Source organism: Microtus ochrogaster, chromosome 18, assembly GCF_000317375.1.
Source record: "Microtus ochrogaster isolate Prairie Vole_2 chromosome 18, MicOch1.0, whole genome shotgun sequence".
Lineage (NCBI taxonomy): Eukaryota > Metazoa > Chordata > Mammalia > Rodentia > Cricetidae > Microtus > Microtus ochrogaster.
Window position 1 is genome coordinate 49535852 of NC_022020.1, and position 16554 is coordinate 49552405.

Consider the following 16554-nt stretch of genomic DNA (forward strand, 5'->3'; position numbering starts at 1 on the left):
TTTGTTTTTGATATGGACTGTTTTCAAAGCCTTGTTACTAATGTCTAAGATTTGCTGACTTGTTTGCAGAAAGCTTAATGTTTTCCTGGAATGTATACTTAGAGTATTCCTTAATTTGACAAAGGTTGATGTCTCACAATCTTAGATGATAACATTTTACTAAAATGTTTTTCTTGGAAATTTTAAAATGATTTTCCTAAAATGGAACAAGCCAAGGAATTGGATTCATGAACGGTCATGAGAAGAAGGATCTCTGCCTAAGGAGACTATGTTTACATCCATGTTTTTAATCTATAACAGCATTCATCCCTGGTGGTTCTGATTGGATAGGGGTGTGTGTGTGTGAGTGCGCACGCACGTGCATATGTGTTTAGGGAAGTACTTAGTAAAATAGTCTGTGATATCCAATTTCTGTAGAATAAAAACTAAACCCAAAGGCCTATCCCATAGATCTATAAAACAAATGATCTACACAACAGCCCATGAGCAGAATCAAGAGCATAGAGTAAGGCTGGGTTTACACACAGGTTCCAGAAACAAACAGCCCTTCCCCTCCACGCTTCTCATTCAGATAGAATCTCACATTAAAATGCAGAGCACACAAATATTAGAGCACAGGAACATGGCTAAGCAGGTATCTGAGGAGTAAGATGATGAGTCCTGTGGACACTGGCCCAGGAACGGTATAGCTGGGTCATTTTGTAGATCTATTTTTAGCTTTCTGAGAATCCGCTACACTGATTTCCAGAGGGCTGTTCCACTTTACAGTTGCACCAATGAGAATGAGGGTCCTCTGGCCCCAAATCTTTACCAGCATTTACTGTCATTTTATTTTATTTTATTTTATTTTATTTTGATCTTAGACTTCTGGCTGGGCTAAGATGAACTCTCAAAAAGGTTTTAATTTTCTTTTCCCTAATTGCTCAGGATGTTGACCATTTATAAAGATATTTCTTAGCCATTTCATTCCTTCTTATTAAGATTCAAAGCTCATTTTTTTAAATTGATATTTTTCTTGATTATCTTTTTTTGTTTGTTTGGGGTTTTTTTTGAGTTATTTGTATAGTCTGGAGGACAATCCTTGCTTTTGGAGGGATATTCAATCACAGTGAGAACTCCAAGTTTCACAGTGTGAAAAGGTGCTGTGCAAGCTGCCAAGGGAGAAAAGCGAACCCTAGGCCTTTCCTAGCTGGGACACTTAGGAACCACAGTAATGGGCAGCCTAGCCAGATATTCCCAATAGTGTTGTCGTGGCTTTTATTTTGGCAATAACCACCAGTTGTCTAATTGGAATCAAGGCTGACTGAACAGGAGAGAATACATGTCTGCTACTGTAAACCCAGTCCACTATCTGTCCTTGGAGTGATCATAGACCCTAGAGGAGAACCCACTTCTGCCACTTTCCTAAGCCAATGTAATTTCTAACTGTATTGTAAATATTTATGCTTATACACAGAGACAAGAGTAGTTCTCACGCCTCTTCAAAGGTGCTTCTTTTGCAGCAGATAGAGACTGCTAGAAAGACCTACAACTGGTCACAACACAGAAAATAAGTGACTGTGGGGTACCTGTCCCTAACTGTTACATCTGCATCACAATTCCTTCACTAAGGCTCAGAGAAAATTCTGGAATATGAACCCCCCCCCCCAAAAAAGAGTAAGAACCAGAGGACTAGGATGCCTGCTGCCAATAGCGTCATCTCTAGATACAGCATAGAAGCTACACCCTGCTGCTGAGAGAGGGAGGATTAGTCTTCTCCAGAGGTGAGCCCCCGATAGGTTGGTTATTCAGTCCTAAGTGGGCAGTCTCAAATATTATGATAAACCCAATTGGTACGTGTAAGCTATTCTTCATTTAAACTATTTAATAAAAGATCTGAAACCTCAGTAGCTCAACAAATCCCACAAACTTCTCTCAGGGAAGCAAGCAGTGTTGCCTTTCATCTAAAGCAACTAAATTTAGTCATGTTATCAGTTCATTAATGTAGGTCACCTCAGTGTCACCATGCCCCGCTACTCTCTGCTTTCTGTAAAGGTCGGTTACCTATGGGGACACATTCTAACACTCCCAGTGAATTCACAAAGCCATGGTAATCCAAAACCTTTTATATGTAGTATTTTTCCTTTACATAGAGATCTGTAATACAGCTGAATTTATAATTTATGCACTGTAAGATATTTAAAAAACAATAAAATTGAATAATCATAGCGATATAGTATAATAAAAGTTTTATGAATATAGATCCCTCCATCAAATATCAAACCATACTATGTTTTCTGGTTGTTTGGGTGGTACGTATGTGAAGAGACAGGTAAGATGAACTGTGTGTATAAACATTGTGATACAGTATTCGGTATCTCCAGAGGGCCACCTGCACATAAGCATTGCTGATACCTTCAAAGTGACCACACAGACAGCATATACTGCGTGTGTACTTAGGACAGAGATACGATTCATATACCAGACAATGCAGCCTAAGACTTTATCATATTACTCTAAATTTTATACATTTTAGAACGTATTGATTAGTGCTGGAATTTTCCATTTAATCTTTTTAGGAAACCCGGATAACAAACTTGGAAGGACTGTGGTGCACCACTACCTTAGCTCCTCACTTAGCTTTTTTTGACCTGGCTTTTCATTTGTGAAATGTCTGTATCGCCTTATAGGGGTGTTTGGGGGTAAATATAAGAAGACATGAAGCAGAGCACAAGCAAGCCTGCTCTAACCTCAGCCCCTGAGTTCTAGCTCTAGTTCTTTGTGTAGCTTTCCTGACGTGGGGTGGACTCCCCAGGAAACTGGTGCTGCTTTTTCCCAGTGACCGGTCTTACAAAATTTGTGATTTTACAAAAGTCGATTTGTTCAGAATTATTCAATTAACTTGCATTTTGATTTGTGTCACCCCCCCTTCAATATCATCAGCTCCTATTCATTTGATTTGTTGTAAATAAAAGGAAACAGTAAATATCTAAAATATTTAACTAGCTTTTGAGCTTTTAAGGAAGTTAACCTAAAATGTGGATTTACAAAATAGTAAACAATCCACTCTTAAGTCTCATTCTCAGGTAGAAAACATCTCCTTGCTCAATTTGAATTGGTAGCATTTAACACAGGAGAGAGACTAGGTAGCAGGCATACTGCCTCTTTCCAGCCCCTGGCACCCAGGAGCCAAAGGTCATGCAACCCTCACTTTCCATGTTTATTTGGTACAGGATGTGTGCTTGTTCTCAATGCTCAGTTTATTTTCTTATTTTTTCTAAATGTCAAAGAAAGGCTGTATGTACTCTTCTTATCTGAGATCCCTACTTTGTAGCTACCCTCAATTTGGATAAAGACATGGGAGAGTTGTATACATTACCATCCTTTTAAGCAGTGGTTCTCAGCCTTCCTAATGCTGTGGCCCTTTAACACAGTTCCTCATGTTGTAGTGATTCCCAACCATAAAATTATTTTTGTTACTAACTTCATAATTGTAACTTTGCTACTGTTATGAATTGTGACGTAAATATCTGAGGCTCAACCCCAAAGGGGTCACGGCCACAGGTTGAGACCACTGGCTCTCAAGCACAATAGTCACTAAATAGCAAAGCAAAATTTTCTGCCATCAATTTGCCTCCTTTGAGGTTAAGGATAGCCATGTAACTCATTTTGATTTTCAGCTAAAAATTAAGACAACTATTCTTAGCTTGATTATAGAGGGACCAACCAACTTTTTGAGAATGTTTATTAAACAGTCTAGCTACTTACAGATCGCCTTGTTTGGAATACATTTTAATGGATCTTGACATGTTCATTTAAGTTAAAATTATTTAGCTAGAAAAATTATAACTGAATGCAATAAAATACTTCCTCTGTATAATTAATATATGGCTCCTTAGCTAGAGTTTAGTCAAAAGTCTTAGTATTTTTCACAGTGATTTGTGTGTGTTTATATACACACACATGCACCAAGTGAGTTTCGCGGTAGATAAGACTGCTTTCATATTTTACTTAGAGTGGGAATGTGTTATTAGCACTGCCCTATCAGGACCCAAGTTCACACAGTCTAGGATTGTTTCATTACCTTTGTCACTTTAAAGGGACTGTCTGCTCTCTCTTGTTTCTGTTAGGAAATTTGATACCAGCTGGTTTACTTTCTGTTTAAATGCTAAAGAGTGTCCATGGTGCAGGTACTCAGCAGTGGGCTCTGACCATTCTGAGTGTGGAGTGGGCCAGCGGTGCTCAGAGATTTCAAACTAAAAACAATAGCTAACTGAAAGTAGTTTTGTCATTCTCAGTTCTCTTTGCAGCCGCAAACAGGAATGAGTTTTGCTTCCTTTCACAAACGTGCCTCAATTATAGTTTTTTAACCGGTCCTTATGAGCAAATTATCTTTCGCATAACTTTAAAGCGCCCCGCACAGTCTGCATCCCTACCTTAGCTTTGTGATGTGTATTCAGTAGTAGTTCTTGATAATTTGTTAACAAGGCATTTTTAACCTTTCGGACAGATGCACATACTGTTTTCAATCTTCATGGTTAATAATTCGATTTTGTATTTGATGCTGGAACACCCTGACTCTTAATCACCGCTCATTGTTCCAAGTCTATTATCTTCTAACTGTTTGAGTGCTCCCATTGACCTTGAACTGACATTATAAGCTGTGTCTAATCTTTTGAGTCTATATTTCTAATGCTTCTTTTCTTTTTCCTTTTTTTCTGATCCCCGTTTAGCATCACAATGGGGCTGCCTCTGAGCCCCGCAGCTGACTCTGCCCGCTCTGCACGGCACGCCCTTTCTCTGATTGCCACTGCCAGACCACCCGCCTTCATCACCACCATAGCTAAGGAGGTGAGCAGCCGCCTTCAGGTGCCGCTTCTTCCCTTTCAGCCGAATGCCTCTGTACTGTAACTCCGGGGTCAGACCCGCGGTTATAAAACAAAGCAAGTTAATAGCGTCGTGCTGAAATGATTGTATCACGTCTGCACGGGCACTGAGTTCCACCGCTGTGCGTTCAGGACTTGGGCCTTCATGTTTTTTCTGTTCTCAGAATGAGCACACTTGTATATTTGACAGTACTTTCAGTATTAAATGTAATAGGTCTATCTATCCAAATTAAAAGGTATAAAGGTATTTACATTTCTCAAGTGTAAGCAAATACTTGTAATCAAAATTACACTTATTTAGCGATGGCTTCCCAGCTGTACACAACAATGTAAGCCATCAAACTGCTGTTTGCTTTTTTTGTTCTGTTTCACTACAAAGACCAGAAAGTTCATTGATTCCCGCATTCCTGGTGTTCTAACTAATTGCCCACATCCACTGACAAACTAGTAAAGAACAATGAGCCGATTCTATGTTCTTTCCTATACATCTTAGTAGTGAGAGAGGAGAAGTTCCTAAACATTTTTAAAGGTTTGTTCTATTTTGGCCTTAGTACAGTGCAGCGCAGTGTCTGTAAGGTGTGGGCTCTGTCTGAATTGCTTTTCCTATAGCTATGATGAACTTTTAAAATAGTAAATACATACCTCTGATAACTGAAGCCTACTGGGCCCACCCCTGCTCCAGAGCCTTCCTAATAGGCACAATGTGAAAGTAGCCAGAAGAGAGGGAAGATGGTCTTGGCAGTAGTCTGTATGGTCGGTTATGAAGCAGTGGACCTGTGAATTCATATCTGAAGTAAAGTTTTGGACTACAGGTGTAGTGATAATAAGCTTTCACCGTGTTTAGTACACACAGCCTCCTTGTTTTACACTTGTAGCAAATCTTTACATTGAGGTTTGTTTTTCTTGGAAATTTGTAGCCAGTTTTTCCTATGCATATGTAATATTTATTATCTTGAGGAAGTTTTACATTAGTCTAAGAGGTCTTTATATTACTTATATTTCTGAACCTTATTTGTATTATTTACATAGTAACATTTTTTAATGAAATGTTAGGATATTCATACTGAAACATTCCATTGGGGGAAAAAATTTGAATGGAGGCAAGAGAAACATTTCAAACATTTCTTTAACTACATAGAGTTTAAGCTCAGCCTGAACCACATGAGACCCTGTCTCAAAATTAATAATAATAATAATTGTGTACTAGGAAGTTGTAGATTTTATTGGACCATACTTACTTAGTTTGCATTATACATAATGCTTATTTGTGATCAAAAAACAATTCCTTACCTACCCTGAGTGATTTGTATTTACAGTTCTGATTGATTTTTTTATTTCTTTTTTCTATAATAAGTGAAAAATAAACCAGTGCCTAAAAATATAAATCTGTGTAGAGCAGCAATTTCATCTACAGTGTTGCAATTCTTTTGTAGGTACACAGACACACGGCCCTTGCAGCAAATACCCAGTCCCAGCAGAGTATACACACAACAACCTTGGCACGAGCTAAAGGGGAAATCTTGAGAGTCATTGAAATTCTCATTGAAAAAATGCCTACCGATGTTGTGGATCTTCTTGTCGAGGTGAGAATAGCTAGCTTCCAGCACACCTGTGCCTGCATTAAATACTTAAAAACAAATATTTAATAAATAAGAGGTTAGAAATAAGGGAGGAATAAGGTAAGACCAGAGGGAGGAGGGGAGAGGGAATGTGTCACATAACTGAGATTAGTTACTTCTGTGCTATTGCAATAGGCCTTAAATCCATTTCCTCAAAACTAACATTGATTGCTGTAGCCATTCATTGACCATTCACATGGAATTGATATGTATTAGAATATTTGAAAGACTTTGTTGTCACCAACATCCATTGTAACTAAAGCCACTTCCACTGTGTGCTTGAGTAGTAACCCTACTGTGCACATGAGCACAGTGAGTTTCTACAGACAAGACCAAAGTTAACAGTAGCATCCATAGGCTTAAAATAGCTTTTTAAGGTAAATACTAATCAAACTATATGGATTTGCATTGACAGAATGAGGTGCAATGGAGGTGCGTTTAAATTTTTAAAAACGAAGCATTTGAAGTTAACTTTCGCTCTGTCTTTCCTCTCAAAGGTCATGGACATCATCATGTACTGTCTTGAAGGATCTTTAGTTAAAAAGAAGGGTCTTCAGGAATGTTTTCCAGCTATCTGCAGGTAATGAAACCTTCAACAACATGCAAAGTAACTGACTTTCAGTAACAAATAATTAACATTTTAGTGAGGTAAATGAGAAAACCAGGTATTAATCATCATTTGATTACTTTCTAGAAAAATTCTGCAGTTTTGTGCTAAGAACACAGAAATAATAGAACTAGTTATTTAATGAGTTCGTAAAGACATTTTGCAGATGACTTAAAAGTACATTGCATATGTCTGTCCTGTCAGTCTACTCAAATTGTTCTTTATCTTACAAAATACTTAGAACACTGCTGACTTAGGAAAAAACATACTTTCCAGCAGCAGAAATCAGTAGGCCACCTTTTCACTAGTAAATTATTTTATTTATCTATTTATTTTGCATCCTGTCCACAACCTGCCCCCATCTATCCTTCCCTGTCCCTACCCTCTATCCCCACCTCGCCGGCCCCACTCCAACCCCCCAATTTTCTCGTCTCCTTTTCCTTCCAGGAAGGGCAGGTCCCCCGTGAATATCAGTAAAAGGTGGCATATCAAGTTGCAGTATATTTCGAGAATGATGGGAGTCTTTTCACTGCGTCCTCTTAATGCGAGTCTATTTCCCCTGTGAAGAAGCAGGAAAAGAGGGCAAGAAAACTAAAACCTTGTGAATGGTACTAAATGAATAAATTTAACTTAGAAGTTCTGTGTTAAATACCACATACATTTATATAACATGGAATGAAGATTGCTTTTGCATCGAAATATAGAACACTGTGTTTATCTTTTTAATTAAATTTTTGGGTAGAGGTTCTTGTCCCATGAGCCTGACCACCTGAGTTCGTTCCTTGGGACCCGCATGGCTGAGTGAGAAAACTAACTTCTACAAATTGTTCTCTAACTTACACACATAATCATTGTCATCGTCGTCATTGTAGTTATCATCATAATTCATACATAGTTTTTGTCTTGTTTTCTTTTGTTTTTTCATGATAGTGTTTCTCTGTGTAACAGCACTGGCTGTCCTGGAACTCACTCTGTAGTCCAGGCTGGCCTCAAACTCAGAGACCCACCTGCCTCTGCCTCCTGAGTTCTGAGATTAACCAATTTTTAATTGGTTCTAAAATGTTTATAGTTTGGAGCACTTTGGGTTCTTTTTATGTTGTCTGTAGAAATAGTACTTGAATCTGTCATAGGTAATTTTTCTCAGAGCACTCAGCTACTCAAAATTAGATGTAATTCTTTTGCTTGTAAGGCAAGTTCAGTGACAGCCTCCTTCTCTTTGCTTGTTCCTCTAAGTACAATGTAGTATAAGCAGTAGTCAGCAGAAAGATTCCTGAGAACAGTGGCGTGTCAGTGTGCCACTTCTCTGGTCCCTTCCTAACATTTTTGCAACTAGCGTGCTGAATGGCTTATGCTTTGTTTTTCTCTGTATCTGTATTTTTCTTATATTCAGTAGAACTTATACACTGTTCTCTCATTTTGCAGTTTGATTCTGCCACCTAGATGTTAAAATGTGAGCAAGATTAAATTAGGATGCAGTCATTTTTTAGCGTTGGCTCTTTTGTGTCATTAAGTGATTCTGACTACACCTAGTTGTTATTTCCCTGCCGATGCTCTTTTAAAGAGATGCCCAGATGAAAATGGACATTGCTGGTCTGCTGCTAAGTGGAGATGATAAGAGAGTGGTTGTACTGGGACTTAACTCACTGAGTGCTTGTGGAGTTCTTAAAGCACTAGCCACTGCTATGTAAATTAGCTTCCTGGAGTTCAGTGCAGAAGCTGTTCACTAAGGGATCTGTTTCCCAGCTTCCCGAGAGCCCCCTCAAGCACCTCCTTAGGTTACTGTTTCTGCTGACATCCAAGTCTGTTGACTTAGTCATCCTGGAAAGAGAATGCTGAGATGCCTAGCAGATTTGTTCTTACTGAACACTATGTGTACGTGTTTTTCCCCTCTGATTTACCAAAAAGCAATTGCACGTTGTTTAATGATTTAATAGTATCTTATTGAACACAGACTTTGTGTCACGTAGCTATTCCCTGGGGAAGTAATGATAGACTAGGAAACTCTGTGCTCCAGGGTGACAGTGACTGATGGGGAGGAGATTGCATTGGTTCTTTGGACTGTGTAGTATGCCTGGTAGACGTCCTACCAGGGGCAGAGTTGGGCAGAAGTACAATGGTCATTTTAGTATATGGAATATAAGAAATTTCAAAGGGAGAATGCAGAAGAATAATGGTGCCTATTAAAAATGCCATCATGAAGATGTCTGCCAGGTAAACAAAGGGATCTGTGCTCTGGGAGAACTGGAGTGATGATTGGAGGAGCAGTAGTGGGTCGTAGGAATGTTTCAGAGAGCTGGCCAGGTGGCCTTTGTGAAAGGAAAAGGTGTGTAGTGTCCTGAAAGGCAGGGTGAGAACCAGACTGCTAAGTGTTTCCAGCCGTAGAAGGATACAATAAGTTTGGCCATGCCGTGTAGTAGGGTGGTTAGGATATAGACTTCGCATAGAAGGATAGAGCCTGTTTATCTTTCTGTTGTAGAACCATAAACAGGCTCTATCCTTCTATGTGAAGCCTGTATTCTAACCACCCCACTATGAACCTTCATCCAGTAACTGATGGAAATAGATACAGAGATCCACAGCTAAGCACTGGGCCAAACTCCTGGAGTCCAGTCGAAGACAGGGAAGAGAGATTATATGAGCAAAGGGGACAGGATCATGATGAGAAAACCCACAGAGACAGCTGACCCAAGCTAGTGGGAGCTCACTGACTCTGGACTGATAGCAGGGGAACCTGCATAGGACTGAACTAGACCCTCTGAATGTGGGTGACAGTTCAGTGGCTTGGGCAATCTGTGGGGCCACTGGCAGTGAGACCAAGATTTATTCCCAGTGCATAAACTAGTTTTTTGGAGCATTCCCTATGAAGGAATACCTTGGTCAGCCTAGATGGAGGAGGGGAGCTTGATCCTGCCTCAACCTGATATGTCAGACTTTGTTGACTCCCTATGGGAGTAGGATGGGGAGGGGTCGTAGGAGGACGGACGGGAGGAGGAACTGTCGTTGATATGTAAAATGAAAAAACTTTTAAATAAAAATTTAAAAAAAAAAAGTATAGAGCCAAGCCAGGGCTCTGAGTTCCCCACAAAAGACTTTGACCTTATTTAATAAGCAATGGAGAGTTAGAAAAGTTTAAACAAAACATTAAAGCTATAATCATAGATAAGATGTAGACTTTCATTGTAAAATAAGTACTTATACTTTTTAGTAAAATAAAAAATTATTTTAGATAGAAGAGTTAAAAGTTTATATTTTCAGAAATGATTTGGCTTTTCTTAAACTATGTTATTATGTAGACAGACGGATTGATTTTCCTTTTCAAGTAAAAAGCTGAATCAGCTCATTTCACCCTAAATGGGCACTTAAACTCTAGTGAAAAATTGCACACTGTCTACTTCAGCACCAAATGAGCTCATGTTCAAGTGACTCCTCTAAACTTGTAGCTTGTTCTTAGCCTGTTCAGTGAGAACAGCGATACAACATAGAACAGCTTCTACCATAACTTCCAGTAAAATCCTTAAATTAGTCGTTATTTTATACTGTAATTTGATAGCAGATGATTAAAGATGCTGCTCGTACCCTTACTAGTAGCAATACCTCCCATTACTTTATCCCTGTTCCTCACACCTAAAAATCTGCTTAGCAGGTTCTCTTGAGGTATTAAAACTTTTCATGTTAAAATAAACCAAAATAGGACCTGGGTGCATTCAGTTGTAGAACAACTTGCATGTGTGACTCCTCGGGTTTCATATTACCAAGTAGACTCATGGGTATTACAACTCTGGGCTGTCTACCTATATTTTATAGTACAAAAGGAGAAGTTGATTTTAAGTTTGTTGAAAATAATATAAAGTATGAAACTTTAAGCTGGGTATTGTGGCCCATACCTGTAATGCCAGCACTTCAAAGGTAAAGGCATGAGAATGAGGAATTAAAGCCAATCCTTGGGTAGATAATGAGTTCTAAGCCAGCCCAGGTTACGTGAGATTGTCTCTCAAAAGTCAAAACAACAAAAAGGGCCCACAATATGTTTCATTTTAGTTAGCACAGTTTGGAAAAAAACTAAAATAATTTGTAATTAATATAAGTTTATACTTGCAAAGCATTAAGTCTTTAAAAAATATATAAATTTGGACTAAGCATTCATTTTCATATTCAATAGAATAACTTTAGTCACCACTTATTGCCATACCTACTAACCTTGTTCGTCATCACTAGCACATTGAATAGTACAGATGATGATGATGACAACCAGTCATGCATTTGCCATAAATAGAGCTCATCAAGTGCCTAATCCTCTGCTAAGCACTTTATTAGTATCAACTCATTTCTGTTTCGTACAACTATAGTAAATATTACTTCCATTTTTCAGATGAAGACACTAATGAATAATAATTTAAATAATTTGCCATGGTTATACTATTAGTAAGTATAGAACCAGACAATGAGGTTCCCATTTGTCAACCATTACATATTACCAAGACGTGCCTAGTAATTTTTTTTTCAAGTATTATGCCATATGCGCAGCCCCAGAAGCACTTCCTATCTTTTCTTTACCACCCTAGCCATAGTAGGCTATACTGCTGTTGGGAGCAGTGAGACCCCAGATCCTGAATTTCTTGTAATCCCCTGATCTGAGTGCCTACAGCTGCTCTGAGCAGGAGACCTTCAGGAGTTCCTGATGGCAGGAGAGTGGTTTCTGGTGGGTTTGGCTGGGGCGTGGCTATCTCTATATAATCTGCCCCTGAACACAATAACAGGGGCATTCTTGGAGAATTCAAGGATGACCCGTGTCACTGTCTCTCTGTCTGTGTGTGTCTGTGTATTTTAACCTCCAGCCCCTTGCCCGAAGCTCGGTAACTGGGTGCCAGCGCACAGAGTGGAGACACGGGGGCGCGGTGCGTGGCATACTATAGTACTTCTTTCCCCCAAGGAGGAGCGTAACTTACTCATCAGTCGCTCAGCAAGAAGTATTCATTAACTACTCAAATATGTAAGACCCTGACTGGGAAATAGTGATTCTCAAGCAGAATTCTCCAGCACGGCCATTACAGTCTAGGACATCTTCTGTTTTGTCTTTTGAGACCATGCTTTCCACTAGAATTAAGCACTTAGAAAATACTTACTCATGTGTATGTCCCAAAACCTACACCTCAGCCCCTGTGAAGGGTGCCCTCACTGCAGCCATTTCTCATGTATAAATATTTCCAGCATGTGCACAGTTTATAGGTGTGGAGTTCATAGGGTACATGCAAAGAAGGTCTGTAAAATTGCAGACAGCGTTGTCTTCATCGCAGCTGTAGTGTCGCTGTGACTGGTGCTCTGAAGACCTACTCCTGCCTCTTTCAGACTTGAGGAGTGCACAGCACATGGCGCTCAGAAGAGCTCCATTACATCGGTCCAGCCAAGAGGCATGGGCAGTGGCTTGTCACTTGGACTTCTTGTGCAAGTGAGAGTGACCCATGCTTGCTCCACTGCAAAATAGCTGTCATTTTTTCCTGGAGATTCAGTACCTATGTTGGGAATTAAATCATCCCTTATGGTTTATGGAGAACACATCATGAATGTCTCAATCCTAGTCACTATTCATGTCAAACAAAGGGCTGCAATGTTCTATGAGTTAAATTTTAAGGAGATTTTCCTTACATTATAAAACTTGCATATGCTTATCCTGCAGAGTATAAGCATGGGGATCAATTTTAAAAATATTGCATACAAATTAGAACAAAAGTGCAGTGCCATTTATTTTTCCCTCCTGTTGGCAAAAAAAAAAATCCAATAATTTTGATGATTCCAAATGAGCGTGATGTTTGGTGAGCATCTTAGGAACTTGGCATTGCCTATCTAAATTTAAGTATGCCTATTATTTGATCTTACTTTAATTTACCTGTCCAGCAAATATCTTCACCTAGTGTACAAAAACCCATGATATTATGTAGCCTATATGTCTGTCAGAAAAAAGATGACTACGTAGTGGACAGCATGCCCACTGAATGCAGTAGAGGTGAGGAAGATGACCTGTGACCCAGGTGCACTGATAGAGGAGTACATCCCTACAACACAGGAGCAGACACAGCCCTGCAGGGGACCATGGATGATGCTATTGTACTAAAGGTGGAAAATGAAAACTACGTTTCATTATACATATGATTAACTAGACTACTTATGTTCATCTTTTAAAATTTCAACCTATGCAATTATTTCTAGTCTCAAAAGATGGTTAAACTATAATTGTCAGTGTTTGCTAAGATACCATGGCTCAGGGCCTTAGCAGATAACATTGTAAATCTGCCACTGTTTATCCTCATGAAAAATGAAATTTTTATAGGACCACTAGGCAGAAAGAAAGCATAATTCTCAATCTCCGCTTGACTTTTGGAGGCCATTTTTATTTCTACTATATCTACTTAAATTGTTATTCTAGACCCCATGGAACGTTAATTCTTAAAAATTAATATTTAATGTAGTTCAAATGCCGTTCATTAGAGGGTAAGCATTGTGTCTGGATCTTAGCTGTGTTAAACTTTTTACTATTGCATGTTGCATGCTTGATAAAGTTTTAAAATAGGATGTTGGATTAAAGAGCAATAGGAAAGGGTTGCTGTATCAAACACAGTGGTTCATGGAGATAATTTTCTCAAGATAACCTCGGATTGGGGCCTTAGTGAAGTAGGTGCATGACTAGCTGAGATAATGGGCCATTGAGATTTTCCAGGTACCAGGAGCAGTAAGACTTAGAAAGGGGAGCACTGTGAGCATATCCAAGTCTGTGCAAGGGGATGGCCATTCCTAGAGCAGAATAAGCAAAAGGAACCCAAGGTGAGGTCCCAGTGGGGCAGGGCTCTGAAGGACAGCTGTGAACAAAAAGCAGTGTGATGTAATTCACAGTTGACAAGAATCATAAGCTGCACGAGGACTATATCCAAAGTCTGGAGCAGCGTCTTTAAACAGTTTGGATAATACCACCTTTACCCCAGCAACAAATGCCTTTTCCATCAATACCCAGATCCGTTCCCTTGCTAATTATGGCTCTGATTGGGCAGTTTACTTTGAGCCCATCTGGTAGGTGATAAATACTAGGATAACTTGATGTGGTACTTCTGTCAACTTGACACAGTCTAGAGTCACCATGGAAGAGAATCTCAGTGAGGAATCATCTAGAACATGTTTACTGTCCGTGGCTATGTGGGATTGTCTTGATCACAGTAACCAATGGAAGACCGGGTTTAACTGTGGATGACACCATTCCCTAGACTTGGTCACCAGCCGGTATAAGAGTGGAGAAAGGGAGCTGAACAATAACCATGCATTTATTCATCTCTCTCTGCTCTAACTTGTGAATTCTTTGAAGTTGCTGCCACCTGACTTCCAGATTGTGATGGACTGTGACTTGGAACTGTGGGCGACAGTGAACTCTTTCTCCTCTAAGTTGCTTTTTGCCAGGGTAAATCACAAATGAAACTAGTACCTTAGAATACTTAACAAAATGGTTCTTGCCAGATTACTAATTGCCACCTCAGTGTCTTGGTACCATCACAGTGACCTGAAAACTCAGATGCCAGTTCTAGAAAAACTTGTGACTTTTCTGAGGATGGATGAAGGCAAGAACAATATTAAAAACTATAATGGACTTCTGCCTCAACCCCTTGATATCATCAGAGGTGGGAACAGAAAATGCATATCTCTCCATCCCTCGGACTGCCAGTGCCCACATGCAGAATTGCTTCCCAAAGAAAGCAGTCTAGAGTTTGGGGGACCCCAAAGGCCTCAGCAGTTGGTATCTTCCTGCAGCAGCAGACTGACATATATAAGATTTTTATTACTCTTATAAGAACCAGGAAGGAAATTTTAATACAAAACTCTGAGCCAAAAACCAGGCCTTGAGACTGTCACTGCCCAGAAATCTTTAAAGTGTTTTTTAGACATGTCAGTCAAGTAGTAAATTACAGAGAGTGAAAAACGCTAGACCTGTAATATAGGTGCTTTCAGGCAGACCAAAGACTTGATTCCAAGAATAGATTTAATCTTTTTATCGCATAAATAATGGTATTTGTAGATGATGTAGAAGGATGGGGTTGATATCCAAAGCATAAAGATTATGTAATGTAGCAAAACCTTTAGTTTAAGATTCTGTCATCCCAATATGTTTGGTTTTGAAAAAATTATTTCAAAGGTGATAATATTGTTTTGCAGTAGGATTTTGGCAGTGTAGCTATTAAATTTTTGCAAATAATTGATAATGTCACTGTAAACTTTAATTTTCTATAGTCATTAACTCCAAAGAATAAATGTTTGTTATAACATGTGAGATACTGAGGTTCATGTTACTATAAGGAGATATAAATTAGACATGGGCATATGTGTGCAGAGATGGATATCGATATTAATACAGATGTAGATACAATGACACCCAGTACTCAGACAGCTATAGTTACTAATAGCAAAACAGCAACTGTTTAAAAACTCTTCTAAAGCATATTAATTTTCAATTAGAAGAACATTAGATTTTGAATATAGATTCCTATTGTTTATGAAGTAGAATAATAAGCTACTTTCTATGAACACTATGACCAAGTAGTGTCTACCTTCCATAATACTGAAAATGAGGCCCTGGCCTTCCTCAAAACCCCTGCTGATAGCATTCATGTTTGTCTCTCTCAGCCTCTCTTCCTAGAATTACACAATTGTTCTGTATCTTACCTCAAAAATACATAGAAACTTTTCTTCCCAATTTATCTCCCTTGAAAAAGTAAAAATTGCCTTAAGGTTTCTGTGGCTGTGATAAAACCCTGACCATAAACAACGTGGTGAGGGAAGGGTTTGTTTCATCTTCCAGCTTGTGCTCTATCATCCAGGGAAGTCAAGGCAGACATTTGAGGAAAGGAACAGAAGTAAAGACCACAGAGGGATGCTGCTTACTCAGTCTGCTTTCTTATACAACCTGGGACCACCTGCCTAGGGTGGCACCACCTGCACTGAGCTGGTCCCTCCCGTATCAGTCATCAATCGAGAACAATCCAGTGGAGGCAGTTCCTCAGCTGAGACTCCCCTTTCCCAGGTGACGCCAGTTTTATACAGCTGGTGACAACTAAGCAGCACCAGAAGGTTTATTGCATCTGACTTTACATTAGAAAGGTTCCCTGGCTTTCTCAGCCTGCTTTCTTCTTTGACTCGGGACCACGGGCCCCTTCCGTATCATTCAGTAATCAAGAAAATGCTCTCTAGGCTTGCCGACAGGCCATTCTTATGGAAGCATCTTCTCAGCTGAGAGTGCTTCCAAAGTGACCCGAGTTGATATAAAACTAAACAACACAAAGTTTATGGACACAGAGAAGGACACAGCAAATAATATGATTGAGAAAAAATGTTTTTCAAGTAGAATATTTAGTGTAGCCCTCATCTCCTGGACAACTCACTGAGACCATGTGAAATAGAAAGTCTACTTAAAAGTTTTTGTGACAGCTGG

At 39.3% G+C, this 16554-nt stretch overlaps 1 protein-coding gene across 1 annotated transcript in view; it reads left to right on the forward strand.

The window, feature by feature from the left end:
- Positions 1-16554, forward strand: part of Wdr7 (WD repeat domain 7) — a 276473-nt gene that overhangs the window by 208227 nt on the left and 51692 nt on the right. Inside the window, exons 23-25 of the mRNA XM_005356195.2 lie at positions 4713-4830; positions 6299-6448; positions 6982-7064. Coding sequence (XP_005356252.1) covers positions 4713-4830; positions 6299-6448; positions 6982-7064 — 351 coding nt within the window. The remainder of the gene's footprint in view (positions 1-4712; positions 4831-6298; positions 6449-6981; positions 7065-16554) is intronic.